This window comes from Muscardinus avellanarius, assembly GCF_963383645.1.
Source record: "Muscardinus avellanarius genome assembly, chromosome: 7".
NCBI lineage: Eukaryota > Metazoa > Chordata > Mammalia > Rodentia > Gliridae > Muscardinus > Muscardinus avellanarius.
In genome coordinates, this window is record NC_137793.1 from 7,679,665 (window position 1) to 7,694,867 (window position 15,203).

The 15,203-nt window shown below is 48.7% G+C and overlaps 1 protein-coding gene across 3 annotated transcripts in view; it reads left to right on the forward strand.

The window, feature by feature from the left end:
• The window catches only part of LARP1 (La ribonucleoprotein 1, translational regulator), a gene marked incomplete at both ends in the record, with an annotated part of 55,930 nt that overhangs the window by 36,239 nt on the left and 4,488 nt on the right, over window positions 1-15,203 (forward strand). For all 3 annotated transcript variants that reach the window (XM_080699555.1, XM_080699556.1, XM_080699557.1), the window contains 8 exons: window positions 4,933-5,107; window positions 5,219-5,388; window positions 7,885-8,277; window positions 9,863-9,986; window positions 10,072-10,277; window positions 10,640-10,746; window positions 11,621-11,772; window positions 14,451-14,595. In XM_080699555.1, the coding sequence (XP_080555681.1) occupies window positions 4,933-5,107; window positions 5,219-5,388; window positions 7,885-8,277; window positions 9,863-9,986; window positions 10,072-10,277; window positions 10,640-10,746; window positions 11,621-11,772; window positions 14,451-14,595 (1,472 nt within the window). The remainder of the gene's footprint in view (window positions 1-4,932; window positions 5,108-5,218; window positions 5,389-7,884; window positions 8,278-9,862; window positions 9,987-10,071; window positions 10,278-10,639; window positions 10,747-11,620; window positions 11,773-14,450; window positions 14,596-15,203) is intronic.

Consider the following 15,203-nt stretch of genomic DNA (forward strand, 5'->3'; position numbering starts at 1 on the left):
CAACCACAGTGTCATCATCACACGTAAAATATTAACAGTTCTTCAATATCACAAGTAATCCAGTCAGTTTCAAACTCAGGCCAGTTGTCCACCTTCAGTTTCTAAAAGTATTTTCTAAAGATCAGGATTCACATAAGGCCCGCGTGTTGTCTTAAGTCACCCCTGTCCTCACCCTTGCAGTTTATTGTCAGAATGGACTGAGCTGTGTGCCCTGTAGCATTCTCCCCAGGACAGAGGTGCCGTCTAACATGTTTGTACTCCCTGGTTTCGGTAAATTGGTGGCCACAGCGGCATGAAGACATTTGTGCTAAGGAATTTTTTCTTTTCCTTGTCAAGAGTACTTTATGCATTCTCTCAGGTGGCACATAAAATTTCCATCTGCATCTCTCTTGTGACACAAGCCGCTATTGATTATCATTGCCTGTAATTTCATTACGGATTGCAAAATGGTGATATTCTATCAGTCTTCATTAGCTGTAATACCTTTTCGAGAAGGAACTTTGCCTCATCAGTTATTCAGATACTAAGAGATTGTACAGGAATGACAGATAAGTGCTTGATCTTTTTCACTCTGTTAAGAGTATAGAAATTAGCCGGGCGTGGTGGCGCACGCTTGTAATCCCAGCACTTGGGAGGCTGAGACAGGAGGATTGCATAGGTTCAAAGCCAGCCTCAGCACCTTAGTGAAGTTCTCAGCAATTTAGTGAGACCCTGTTTCCAAATAAATTATAAAACAGGGCCGGGGGTATAGCCCGGAGGTAGAAAGCCCCTGGGTTCCATCCCCAGTACCACCAAAAAAAAAAAAAAAAAAAAAGAGTGTAGAATTTTGAGTCAATCTCTCTAATCTTCAAAAATGACCAGTGAAGGGTTTTTTTGTTTTTGTTTTCTTTGGTACTGGGGGTTGAACCCAGAGGTATTCTACCTCTAGGCTATACCCCATCTCAATTTTATTTCTTATTCAGAAAGTCTCAACTAGGTATTTGAGAGAGCCTTACCAAGTTGCTGAGGCTGGCTTTGAATCTGTGGTCCTCCTATCTCTTTCTCCCAAATTCTGGGACTATAAGTATGTGTCACCACGCCCAGGTGTTTGTTTTTATTCCAGAGGCATTCTACCTCTGAGCCACACACCCCCATCCCTCATTAAGGAGCTGAGGCTGTCTGTGAACTGTGATCCTCTGTCTCAGCCTCCCAAGTACTAGGATTACAAGCGTGAACCTGCTGGAATTGGCTACTTTTCAGATGAACTTTAGTTCCTTTCTGGGGAGAAATGGTATTAGATAGCACAGTCTGAGTTATAGAGGTGCTTATCAATTGCTACTTGGTTGATCATGTTTTTAGGGGTTTGTTTTGTAATATAAAATACATTGAGATTATACTGATGCCAGTCCCAGGGATGTTTAATTTGTACCTACTCCTATCCTCCTGCCAAAAATTCCTCATGGTAGGAATGATATTAACATAATTAACCATTTAGTATCAACATAATTACTCTTCTGTTTTATTCTATTGTATCTAGTCCACTGCCACTGAAATCTTTGTTTTTTCAATGTGTACAGTTAAATTACTATTTTCAGGTATTTAAAATGATCTTTGTGTGGTTATGCTTTTTCTTTTTCTTTTCTTTTTTTTTTTTTTTTTAAGCAGTACTGGGGATGGAACCCAGGGGTTTTTTTGTTTGGTTTGGTTTGGTTTGGTTTTTGTGGTACTGGGGGTGGAACCCAGAGGCTTTCTACCTCCGGGCTATACTCCCAGACCTTTTTTTTATATTTTATTTGGAAACAGGGTCTCACTAAGTTGCTGGAAGCCTCACTAAGTAGCTGAGGCTGGCTTCGAACCCGTGCGATCCTCCTGTCTCAGCCTCCCAAGCGCGGGGATTACAAGCGTGCACCACCACGCCCGGCTCCAGCCCTATTTTTTATTCTTTGTTTTGAGACAGGGTCTCACTGAGTTGCAAAGGGCCTCACTAAGTAGCTTAGGCTGTCAGTGAACCGAGGTCCTTGGGTCTCAGCCTCCCGAATGCTGGGATTACAAGTGTGCGCCACCATGCCCGGTTCCCAGCTCTGTTTTATATTTTGAAACGGGGTCTAAGTTGTGGAGGGCTTCGCTAAGTAGCTGAGGCTGGCTGTAAACCTGCGATCCTCCTGTCTCAGCCTCCCAAGTACTGGGATTACAAGTGTGTGCCTCCACACCTGGCTAAATTTTGTCATTTCAACTTGCTCCCCTTTCTTACCCCATAAAAAGAAAAAAGTGGCAGGCCTAGTGATAGTATATGCCTATAGTCGAAATACTTAGGAGGCTGAGACTGGAGGGTTGCAGGTTGGAAGATATTCTCAGCCACATAAGTGAGGCCCTCTGCAACTTAGTGAGACTCTGTTACAAAAAAAAAAAAAAAAAAGCGCTGGGGTGTAGCTTGGAGATAGAATGCTTCTCAGTACCACACAAACACACAAAAAGCAAGTCCTATATATTTGCGTACATCTCCTTTAGATAAATCCAGCCTTCGTCTTTGCTTCTTATGTTTGGGCGATGACTGCAAGGTGTGGTATGCACTAGAAAGCTACTCCTCGTCCCTAGTGCTGTGGAGCACAGCACACCACACCACTGGATGCTGCATCCTTCTTGCTCTGCCACCGTGTCAGTGGAAATTTTAATGGTGTCCAGTCTCATACTAAAACATCTACTATATTAGTGCTAATGAACACGGTTTTTGCAGTGCTGGGGATTAAACCCAGGGTCATTCTACTTTTTTCTTTTTCTTTTTTTTTTTTTTTTTTTTGCGGGTCTGGGGATGGAACCCAGGGGCATTCTACCTTCGAGCTACACCCTCTGCCCTATTTTTTATTCTTTATTTTTTAACCGGGTCTCACTGAGTTGCAGAGGGCCTCACTAAGTAGCTGAGGCTGTCCGCGAACTGCGATCCTCCAGTCTCAGCCTCCTGAATGCTGGGATTACAAGTGTGCGCCACCATGCCTGGCTCATTCTACTTTCAATAGCACCCCCAGCCCTATTTTATTTTTGTTTGGAAACAGGGTCTCGCTGGGTTGAGGGTCTCACCATTTGCTGAGGCTGTTCTTGAATTGTCACTTCTTTCATCTTAGCCTCCCAAGTACTGGAATGACAGGCTTGCATCACCATGCCTGGCTTATTTGAATTTCTAAATAAAAACCCACAAATGCAATGCTATTGTAGATAGGTGTTTATCTCTGAGAAGAAGAAAAGATTAATGAGGAGAGTTTTCTATTTTAAAAAAAGTTTAAATTTTTCCCCCCTCTTTATTGGTACTGGGGATAGAACTCAGGGGCATTCTACCTTTGAAGTACACCACCAGCCCTGTTGTTTACTTTTTTGTTTTTGAAAAAGGGTCACCAGGCATGGTAGCATACACTTATGTATCTCAGTACGTGGGAGGCTAAGACAGGAGGATCACGAGTTCAAGGATAGCCTCAGCAAGTAGTGAGACTCGTCAACCTAGTAAGGTCCTATTTCCAAAAAAAGAAAAATAGGGCTGATGGTGTAGCACAGAGATAGAATGCCCCTGGGTTCAATCTTCAGCAATACACACACGCACACACACGTATGCATGCACATCTCAGTAATGATCCATTGAATGGATATGTCATTTTTATTTTATTGGTACTAGAGATTGAACCCATTGGCACTCTACCTATAAGCCACACAACTATTTATTTATTTGTTTGTCTTTATTGTAGTCCTGGAGATTGGAGTCTGGGGCATTCTATCTCCAACAAACTACACCCCAGCCCTATTTTTTAAATTTTTTTCCTTTAACTTTTTATTTTTTTATTTTTGCGGGTCTGGGGATGGAACCCCAGGGGCATTCGACCTCTGAGCTACGCCCGCTGCCCTATTTTTTATCCCCCCCTCCCCCCAGGTCTGGGGATGGAACCCAGGGGCATTCGACCTCCGAGCTACAGCCCTGCCCTATTTTTTTTTTTTTTTTTTTTAGTACTGGGGATAAAACCCAGGGGTATTCTACCTCCAACCTACACCCTCGGCCCTATTTCTTTTTTGCGGGTCTGAGGATGGAACCAAGGGGCATTCTACCTCTGAGCTATACCCTCTGCCCTATTTATTCCTTTTTTTTTTTTTTTTTTTTTTTTTTTTTTTCCTGGTCTGGGGATGGAACCCAGAGGCATTTGACCTCCAAGCTATACCCCCTGCCCAATTTTTTATTCTTTATTTTGAAACAGGGTCTCACTAAGTTGCAGAGGGCCTCACTAAGTAGCTGAGGCTGTCTGCAAACCACAATCCTCCAGTCTCAGCCTCCCCAATGCTGGGATTACAAGCGTGCGCCTCTGTGTTCGGTGTCCTATTTTTTTAAATTCTTTATCTTGAAACAGGGTCTCACTAAGTTGCAGAGTGATCCTCCCGTCCCAGTTTCCCAAGTACTGGGATAAGTGTGTGCCACTACACTGCATTTTTGTTTTGTTTTGTTTTGAGTCTCACTAGGTTGCAGAGAGTCTGAGTAAGTTGCTGAGGCTGGTCTCAAACCTGCAATCCTCCAATCTCAGTGTCCGGGGCACAGGGAAGAAAGGCATGTACCACCATGCCCGACTATATGTTTGTTTCATTTACCAACTTGATGGCAAGTTAGATATTCTCCAGATTTTTTTCCCCCTTAATACAGTGTTGCCCTCAGTGGCCTTCTGTCTGAATCTTAGACTTACTATTACCTGTGTGTGCAAATGTTTGCTTGCCTACTGGAAGTACACTTGCAGTGTCGGTGGGTAGGTGCAGTTTTCATGTTGGTACCCTCCTGCAAGTTTGAGCATCTCACCTGCCTGGCAGTTGTGGAAACAAGGTGTCCAATTTTAATGTTTGTTTTGATGCTGGCTTTAACACCAAGTCCACCATGGTTCAGTTGTGCTTCAGGGTTTCAAGTCTGTGTCGCTCCTCCTTCCTTCCCTGCAGGCCCTCAAGGACAGCAAGGTGGTAGAGATGGTCGACGAGAAAGTCCGTAGGCGGGAAGAGCCTGAGAAGTGGCCGCTTCCTGGCCCTCCCATAGTGGATTATTCGCAGACCGACTTTTCTCAGCTTCTCAACTGCCCCGAATTCGTCCCCCGCCAGCACTACCAGAAGGAGACAGGTAAGTACCCTGCCCGCCACCTCCTTGTCTGTGTCCTCTGGCTAGCAGTCCTCCCTAGGCTGGCCTCAGGAGAGGACTAGAGGAATGAGGACCTCGCCTTCCACCCTTCAGAGTCGGCGCCTGGCTCTCCCCGTGCAGTCACCCCAGTGCCAACCAAGACAGAGGAGGTCAGCAACCTAAAGACACTGCCCAAGGGCCTGTCTGCCAGCCTGCCTGACCTGGATTCAGAGAACTGGATTGAAGTGAAGAAACGGCCCCGACCCTCTCCCACACGGCCCAAGGTGGGTGAGGCCTGTCCCTGTGCGCTGGGCTGGTGTATTATGTGTGGGGCGGGGGTGGGGCTCTCAGGCAAGATTTTTAGCAGGCATCCCAGGTGGTCCAGAGTCATATGTGAGTTGAGTCAAAGCAGCAGGTGCAAAAAGACCTGTTTCTGGGGACCTCCTCAGGGCACCCTACTGCAGGAGTTCTCGAGAGGCTCGGGAGCATCTGACAGCAGGCGCCCCATTCTTTTCACCTCTTAAATCCCTAGGGCGGCATTTTCAGTTCCTTTCTCCTGAATATGTCCTCATTACCCCATATGTAAGCCCTTTAGGTTCTTGAAAAAGGGAAGCGAAGCTGGGCTTGGCAGTGCATGCCTGTAGTCCTAGTATTTGGGAGTTTGGGATAGGAGGATCACAGATTTAAGGCTATCCTTGACAACTTAGGCTTCCCAAATAAAAATAAGATAGGCCTGAGGATGTAGCTTGCCCTCAGTAGAATGTCCTTGGGTTCAGTCCCCAGGGAATTAAGGGGCGCAGATATAGCCAGGTGTGGTGACCTCCAGAGACAGTCTGGGCCTGGGTGACCTTGGGAAGTTTGTTGGCTGTCTTGAGGCTTTTGTGTCCCATCGCAAGATGAGGGAAGGTAGAGTTAAAGTGCTCCAGAAGTAGTAAAGCAGTATGTAGGTACGGTACAGATGGAGCCACTGTTAACAGAAGTATTTCGATTTCAAACTAAAATAGCCATCTCTTAGGAGGCCGAGACAGGAGGATTGTAGGCTCGAGGACAGCCTCAGCAAGAAATGAGACTCTAAGCAACCTAGTGAGACCCTGTTTGAAAATAAAAAAAGCACCGGGTGTGGTGGTGCACACTTGTAATCCCCGCGCTTGGAAGGTGGAGATAGGAGGATCGCGCAGGTTCGAAGCCAGCTGTGCTGGCTTAAGAGACCCTGTTTCCAAAAAACAAAAAATTAAGCCAGGTATGGTGGCATACACTTGTAATCCCAGTATTTGGGAGGCTGAGACCTGAGGATCACAGTTTGCGGACAGCCTCAGCTACTTAGTGAGGCCCTCTGCAACTTACTGAGACCTTGTTTCAAAATAAAGAATAAAAATTAGGCAGGGGGTGTAGCTCGGAGGTTGAATGCCCCTGGGTTCCATCCCCAGACCCACAAAAATTAAATAAATAAGTAAATAAATAGAAAATTTAAACAGGAATGGGAGTGTAGCCCGGAGGTAGAGTGACCCTGGGTTCCATCCCCAGCACCGCACACACACAAAAACAATCCCCACCCTTGCTTAGCACCAAAAATCATCCCCTCTCTTCCTCCCAGAGGTCTGGGACTGTGGAGGTCTCAGGTAGGTAGCCTTGGACCTTGAGCTCTATGGATGCTATGCTGTGGTATTTTCACTGGCCCTTATCACTGTCTCTTCTGCCAGTTTGTTCTCAGAATTTTCCCTCTCTTCTGGCTGTAGCCCTTTAAAAAGTGTTGAAGATCAGTCCAGTCGTGAAGAGAATGGGAGTGGGAGTGGTAAGGGGACCGGGATGGGAGACCCAGACCTGTAGACTATAGAGGCTTTGGAAGGAGAGGAACCAAACTTAGCGTCTGTCCCAGACTTAGAGTCTCTGCGCCTATAGTCTTAAAGGTCTACATCTGCAGTGTCACTCAGTGGTAGACAGACCACTTGGCTGCTGTGTACAGCCCCTGGGTTCCACCTCCAGCACCTCACAGAGCAAAGCCTGGCGTTTCTGTGGGAAGCCCTTTGCTGCAGGGCATAGTACTGCTTTGGGGTGTGGCACTATCAGGCAGACAAATGCATCTCCCCAGAGTGTCGGGCACATTGGGTTAGTCACCACCCCGAGATCTTTCCTCCCCGCCAGAGGTGTGCTGTTTGATCGTGACTCTCTGCGTGTTCTTCTTCCTGCCGGGAGCACTCTGTCCTGGCCATCCTAGCTTACTATGCCCATCCTTCAGCGTAGCTGCTGCTTCCAGGAAGCTCCTCTGAGCGTCTCCTCTCGCTGGCGTCCGTCCTCACTGAGCTCCCCACAGGCCTTGCTTGATTCTCACACTGAGTTGGCCGCTGGCTCTTTCTCCAACTAGGCTCCGAGCTTTCTACGTAAAGACCTTGTTCGGCTCCCTGTTCCTCTTTTAGATTTGTCACATGGAGCTTGTACTTTGGGGCCCTTGTTCCTTCCGTGAGGCCGGTCGGCAGCTGGTGCTAGGGCCCGAAGGCAGCAGTGAGATGAGCGGGAAGCGAGGCCGCTCGCTTCCCAGAGCTTCTCATGACTGGGTGGGTAGCCACATGAGGGGGCTGTGCACCTGCCCGGCTGGGCACCGTGCAGGGTGCAAAGTGACTCCTCTGTGATGGAGGCACCTGGACTCCTCTGGGACAGCGCTGGTGTTAACAGGTCCACAGCTGGAACAGTCTCCTGCTGAGGGGACAGAGCCTTCCTCTCATGAAGCAAGGCAGAGCCTGGCCCGGGGACTCCCTGATGGTTCCCTCTCGGGTCTGTTTCAGAAGTCAGAGGAGCCCAGGTTTGCCCACCCGACCTCTCTGCCTCAGCAGCTTCCCTCCCAGCAGCTCCTGTCCAAGGATCAGGATGAGCAAGAAGAACTAGATTTCCTGTTTGATGAGGAGATGGAGCAGATGGATGGGCGGAAGAACACCTTCACCGCCTGGTCTGATGAGGACTCCGACTACGAGATTGACGACCGGGATGTCAACAAGATTCTCATTGTCACTCAGACGCCTCCTTACATGCGCCGGCACCCTGGGGGGGACCGTACAGGCAACCACACGTCTCGTGCCAAGATGAGTGCCGAGCTGGCCAAGGTCATTAACGACGGGCTCTTCTACTATGAGCAGGACCTGTGGACTGAGAAGTTTGAACCTGAGTATTCCCAGATCAAGGTGAGGCTCAGTGTAACAGTAAGTGCGGGCCCAGAGAGCTTCTTGTGCCTGGAGCTGTGACCTGCGGCAGATCCCTGCTGTCCAGAGCCTCGGCTCCTGTCTCCTCCCATGGGAGTGGGAGTGGTGATTGACGCTTGTCAGCGCATTGGGAGCCAGACGAGAGACGAGATGTGTAGGCAGTGCGGATAACGTGTGTTGGAGGTTCGTTTGCTGTCACACGTGAGCATCCATGTTTGACATCGTAACAATTGCCTAGACACTTGTGGAGAACAGAGTAAGGATTTAGCTGGGTGTGGTGGCACATGCTTGTGATCCCAGCACTTGGGAGGCTGAGACAGGATTGTAGGTTCAAGGCCAACCTTAGCAACTTAGGCCTTTTGCAACTTAGCAAGGCCCTGTTTTTATTTTTTAGTTAGTTAGTTAGTTAGTTAGTTTGTTTGTTTGTTTGTTTGTTTTGGTGGTACTGGGGTTTCTGGAAGCCCTTCTACCTCCGGGCTACACTCCCAAACCTATTTTATATTTTTGAAACAGGGTCTCTTACGCCAGCACGGCTGGCTTCGAACCTGTGTGCTCCTCCTGTCTCCGCCTCCCAAGCGCGGGGATTACAAGTGTGCGCCACCACGCCCGGCCAGCAAGGCCCTGTTTTTAAATAAAATAGGTCTGGAGGTACAGTTTGGAGTTAGAATGCCCCTGGGTTCCATCCCTAGTACCATCAAATAATAGAAATAATTAAAAAAATAAGGATTAGACTGTCATATAAAAGTTTATTTTCTTATTTTTTATTTATTTTTTTGGTGGCACTGGGGGTGGAACCCAGAGGCTTTCTACCTCCAGACTATACTCCCAGACCTATTTTATATTTTATTAGAAACAGGGTCTCACTAAGTTGCTGAGAGCCTAAGTAGCTGAGGCTGGCTTTGAACATGTGTGATCCTCCTGTCTCAGCCTCCTAAGCGCAGGGATTACAAGGTGCGCCACCACGCCCGGCGTTAAATAAAAGTTTAAAAGCTTTGTAAGAAGCTTTCTTTGAGTGTGAAAAGTAGAGGAAAGGTAGATCTTTTTGGAAATGTCAGAACATCTCTGATGTAGGTTTTCACAGAGCTGGGTGTGTTTGATGGCGGGAGGGTCTTTGCAGCAAGTCACAGTGTATTCATTGAAGGTGAAGAGTGGCCCAGCTACTCTACGGGACAGTGGCAGGAAGAGATAATGGGGGACACTGGGGTGCCATGGGGTGCTGCGATGAGCCCTCTACACCTGCCATCAGCCTGGTCTCGGGCAGGAAGAAGGGTCACCAGGGTTCCCGGCCCCCATTCTAGAACTAGAGGCTAGACGTGCGCCTGTCTACCTTGAGCCCTGCATGCAGTAGTTCTGAGCTGGACTGGGGTCTTGCTGCAGCAAGGCAGGGCCAGCACATGGCTGGGATTAGCACCTGCGTGCCAGGGTGGTGGTTGAGGAATGGCGATGGACAGCCTGGGGTCAGAATCCCACAAATGTGGCCGTGGGCGGCGCCCTCTTGCTTCCTGCCAGTCTTGATTCCTGAACAGGCTGGAGCAGCTGGCTCACTGTCGTTCTCCACCCTCCACAGCAAGAAGTCGAGAACTTCAAGAAAGTCAATATGATCAGCCGGGAGCAGTTTGACACACTGACCCCCGAGCCCCCTGTGGATCCTAACCAGGAGGTTCCTCCTGGGCCGCCCCGGTTCCAACAAGGTGAGGGACAGACCCCGGACCTGGCCTGGGGGTGGTCCCACACAGGGACCTGTCCCTGCGCGCTGACCGCTCTCTGCCTGTGCAGTTCCCACTGATGCCCTGGCCAACAAGTTGTTTGGTGCTCCTGAGCCCTCCACCATCGCCCGCTCTTTACCAACCACCGTCCCAGAGTCGCCAAACTACCGCAACGCTAGGACGCCTCGCACGCCCCGGACCCCGCAGCTTAAAGACTCAAGCCAGACATCACGGTTTTACCCGGTGGTGAAAGAAGGACGGACGCTAGATGCCAAGGTAAGGTCTCCTGCTGGCCGAGGCTCCTGGACCTCGCTGCCTGATGCTTCGCCAGGAAAGGGCTGCATGCCCCACATGCCGAGGACTGAATGCCTTCCCACACCTGCAAATAGCCTGAGTGCTGGGCGTGCCGATCTGCAGAGGCCTGAGGAAGGCTGACCAGGTGTGGCCTTAGCTGTAACTAACCTCTTCCTGAGCTGCTGTTTTTTACATCAGCTGCCAACTCACGGCTCTGCACATCCTGCGGGAAAAGAGATGGGGAACTGCTCTTAGAAAGTGGGAGGCAGCACGCACTAGTGAGACCCCTTGGTGCTCTTCAGAGTTCAGGAGCGCCAATAACGAGCCTGTGTTCACGTTTGCAGATGCCTCGGAAAAGGAAGACCAGGCACAGCTCGAACCCGCCCTTGGAGAGCCACGTGGGCTGGGTGATGGACTCTCGCGAACACCGGCCACGGGCCGCCTCCATTAGGTACAAGTCTGCTGGGGGGTGGGAGAGCAAGATTGATCTGAAGACAAAAGGGGCCCACACCCAGATTCAAAAAATATGGAAAGCTTAGCCCAAGAACTGGTTATCTGCTGCCTGCCTCTCAGGGCAAGGCCCCAGCTCCTATTTATTTATTATTTATTGATTGATTGATTGATTGATTGATCTTAATTTTATTTTTTTGCCATACTGGGATTGAACCCAGGGCATTCTACTTCTGAACTATATAACCCCAGCCCAATTTTGTATTCTTTATTTTGAAACAGGGTCTCACTAAGTTTCAGGGATTCTCACTAAGTAGCAGAGGCTGGCTGTAAACCTTCAATCCTCCTGTCTCAGCCTCCCAAGTACTGAGATTATGAGCATGTGCCACCGCACCTGGCTCTAGACTGACTCTTTTTATTTGTTTTCATTAAAATGGCACCACTGTTGGGCTCCTATTCTGAAGCAAGGTTTGGGAGCCACAGATATATGCACTGTTCCCTGCAGGGTGGCTAAAAATGGTCAAGGTATTTGTTGAGAAAAGTACAGATGGATTAACCTATGATGGCACATTAAGGGAAATTAGATGTTAAAAGTTACAGAAATAAAAGGTTCAAAGCCCGGGTTTTGGTATTGGGCAGGTCTCTGCTGTTAAGTAGTTCCTTGACCCTGCACAAGTCTACCAGTTTCTGCGTCCTTGAAGCACCCCGAGGGCTGATGCGGAGTTCCTCAGATCTGTAGCTGTCAGCCGGGGCCCAGCTAAGTGTACAGGCGGCAGTTGGCTGATAGCCGGTGTCGAGGGGCTTCTCTAATGGGGGGGGAGGGCTGCTGTGCGGACTCAGTGACCAGTGGTATCATCTTTCTGCGGCCTCTACAGCTCCAGCCCCTCAGAAGGGATACCTGCAGTTGGTAGTTATGGCTGTACCCCTCAGTCACTGCCCAAGTTCCAGCATCCTTCCCATGAGCTGCTCAAGGAGAACGGCTTCACACAACACGTCTACCACAAGTATCGTAGGCGCTGCCTTAATGGTAAGGCGTTGTGGGGGGCGTCACTTACACCCAGAGTGTAAGGATTGGGGAATGGGCAGCAGGTGACTGTTTTCTCTTGACCTGGGAGCGAGAGGTGACATGGCTCCTCATCAAGAACTGAAGTTAGATGCAGGTCGGGAAGTTTTGAACCACAGCAAGTGGAGGGAGCACACCTCACTGTCCTTGATCTTCCTCTGCTAGCGTGAGCGCCGGCTGTTCTGCCGGCAACTGCTGATGCAGGCCTGTGAAGTGGGACCCGCTTCTGTCACAAAGCCTGTGAGAAGCAGGGTTATGATCTACAGCAGGGCTGCCGGTGACGGCTCCGGAGCTGAGACAGTTTTATCTTTAAGGAGTTGTGAGGAAAAAAGGAATTTGTGACTGAGGCCACAGAACCTGAAATAGTTTACTCTCTGGCCCTTTAGAGTAGTAAGTTAGCTGGCTTCTGCTGGAGAAGATGGTGTAAGGAGAGAACTTTGGTAGATGCTCTGGCATGTCTCCTTATCACAAAATGAGACGCTTTTAAATTGTACATACTCTGACAGGCCAACTACAAAGCCTCGCTGGTGTGTGTGTGTGTGTGCGTGCACGCGCATGCGCTGTTGAGACAATTCACACAACTATATTGTTGGCTTTGTTTTTGTGGTACTATGGATTGGACCCAGGGGCTCTACTAGTGAGCTACATCCTCAGCTCTGTTTTTTACTTTGAGACGGTCTTTCTAAGTTGTCCATACTGTCCTCCTGTCTCAGCCTCCTGCAGTCCTCCTTTCTCTACCTCCTCAACTATCTGGGACATTTGTTACCTCACAGAAAGATCCTGTCCCCTTTGTTAGTCATTCCCAGGCTACTGGAGTCCAGTTCACTGTCATGAATCTGCCTGTTCTGACTGTTTCACAGAAATGACTCTGGCGGCTTCTTGGCCTCAGCAGTTTCATGTTTTACCCATGTTGTATAGCATTTGTCAGTATTTGGTTCGTTTGTTTGTTTGTTTGTTTGTTTGTTTATTTATTTATTTATTTTGAGTACCGGAGATGGAACCCAGGAACATTCTACCTCCAAGCTGCACCCCCAGTCCTATCTTTTATTCTTTATTTTGAAACAGGGTCTCACTGAGTTGCAAAGGGCCTAAGTAGCTGAGGCTGACCGCAAACCCAGATGCTCCTGTCCCAGCCTCCCAATGCTGAGATTTGCAAGTGTGGTCACCACGCCCAGTTCCTGGTTCCTTCTTCATGACCAAATCGTATTCCATCATTTGGATATATCACATTTTGTTTGTCCGTTCTTCAGTTGATGGACATTTGAGCGCTTTCTCCTTTCCTTCTATAAGTAATTCTGCTGTGCATGTACAAGTTCTCTGGGCCTGAGTGTGCATTTATCTTGCTGGACGGGTAGCACTGCTGGCTCTTCTGAGGAGTGTGGACACGTTTCTAACAGCAGCGCGCGAGGGGTCTGATTTCACCACATCTTCCCAAGACCTTGTTCTCATCTGCCGTCCTTTGTCATAGCTATCCTCAAGGCTGTGAAGTGGTTTCTTACTGTTTGATTAACATTTCTCTAGTCACAGATGATGTTGAGTACTTTTGTATACCTTTGTTGGAGAAATGTCTATTCAGATCTTTTTCCCTTTTTTGCGGGTGCGGGGATGGAACCAAGGGGCATGCGACCTCCAAGCTACACCCTCTGTCCTATTTTTTATTCTTTATTTTGGAACAGGGTCTCACTGAGTTGCAGAGGGCCTCACTAAGTAGCTGAGGCTGTCTGCGAGCTGCGATCCTCCGGTCTCAGCCTCCTGACAAGCGTGCAGTAGCACGCCGGCTTTTTCAGATCTTTTTCTAGCTGGGTCCTTTGTCTCATTACTAAGTTGCAGGAGCTCTTTATACTCTAGATGCAAGTCTCTTCTCAGGTACGCACGATTCACAAGTTTTTCCCATTCTGTGACTTGTCTTGCACCTTCTTTTTTGGTGGTGCTGGGCTGGAATCCAGGGGCTCTCTACCTCCAGGCTACACGCCCAGATCTAGTTTACATTTTATTTGTAAACAGGGTCTTACTAAGCTGCTGAGAGCCTCACTAAGTAGCTGAGGCTGGCCGCGAACCTGCATGATTCTCCTGTCTCAGCCTCCCAAGTGCTGGGATTACAAGTGTGCACCACTATGCCTGGCTTCTTTTCTTTTCTTTCTTTTTTTTTTTTTTTTTTGTGGGTCTGGGGATGGGGGAATGGAACCCAGGGACTTTTGACCTCCGAGCTACACTTCCTACCCTATTTTTTATTCTTTATTTTGAAACAGGGTCTCACTGAGTTGCAGAGAGCCTCACTAAGTAGCTGAGGCTGTCCCTGAACCGCGATCTTCCCTGTCTCGGCCTCCCGAATGCTGGGATGACAGGCGTGCGCCACCACGCCCGACGTGTTTTGTTTTTTGATGTTACCAATTTGTACTTATTGGTAGAATTTTCCAGTTATCTGTTAATATTTGCCCTTGTTGTCCCTGTGTTTGAAATTGACAGCAGTTGAGGTGAAGGGCTAGACTGATGGCTTGGTCTAGGAGCAGGGCCCGACACAGTGTTTAGTGCTTAATAAATACATGCACAGGAGGAAGGACCCCATCCTTAGGTCGTGGGACTGTCCCTGGTGCAAGAGCAGCCTGACCTTGACCTGTCTTCCCGCCTTCCTTGCCCTGCAGAGCGGAAGCGATTGGGCATTGGCCAGTCTCAGGAGATGAACACACTCTTCCGCTTCTGGTCCTTCTTCCTCCGAGATCACTTCAACAAAAAGATGTACGAGGAGTTCAAACAGCTGGCTCTGGAGGATGCCAAAGAAGGCTACAGGTGAGCAAGGGCGGGTGTGGGGCTCTAGTGAGCACACTTTCAGAACCCAGGAACATTCTGCCTCTGAGCTACACCTCCACCCCTGTTTTAGTTTATATTTTGAAACAGGGTCTCACTGAGTTGCTGAAGGCCTCGCTGTATTGCTGAAGCTAGCCTCAGACCAATAATTCTCCTGTCTCAGCCTCCGGAATACTGGGATTATAGGTGCGTATCACCCGTGCCCAGCTGCATGTGCATTATTTTTAAATGAGTAATGTGTTAACGTGGTTTATATTTCCAAGGGTTTTAAAAGGTTATGCAGTGAAATCTTCTCATCTCTGTTCTCTGCTATCCACTTTCTTTTCCCACAAGCGACCAGTATTGTTAAGAACTCTGTAAGCCTTTTCTAAAGGCTCCGTAGACTCTGGTGAGCAGGTGCTTCCTGTGTTGCCCCACACCACCGCCATCTGCTTTGCCTTTTGTCTGTACCAGAGCCAGTCTTGTCATACAGTGCTTGGTCTTTTGGACCTTGCTTCTCATTTCTATTTCTCTCCCTCCCTCTCTCCCTCCCTCGTGGAACTACCTCTGAGCTACACCCCCAGCCCTATTGTTTTATTCTTTATTTTGAA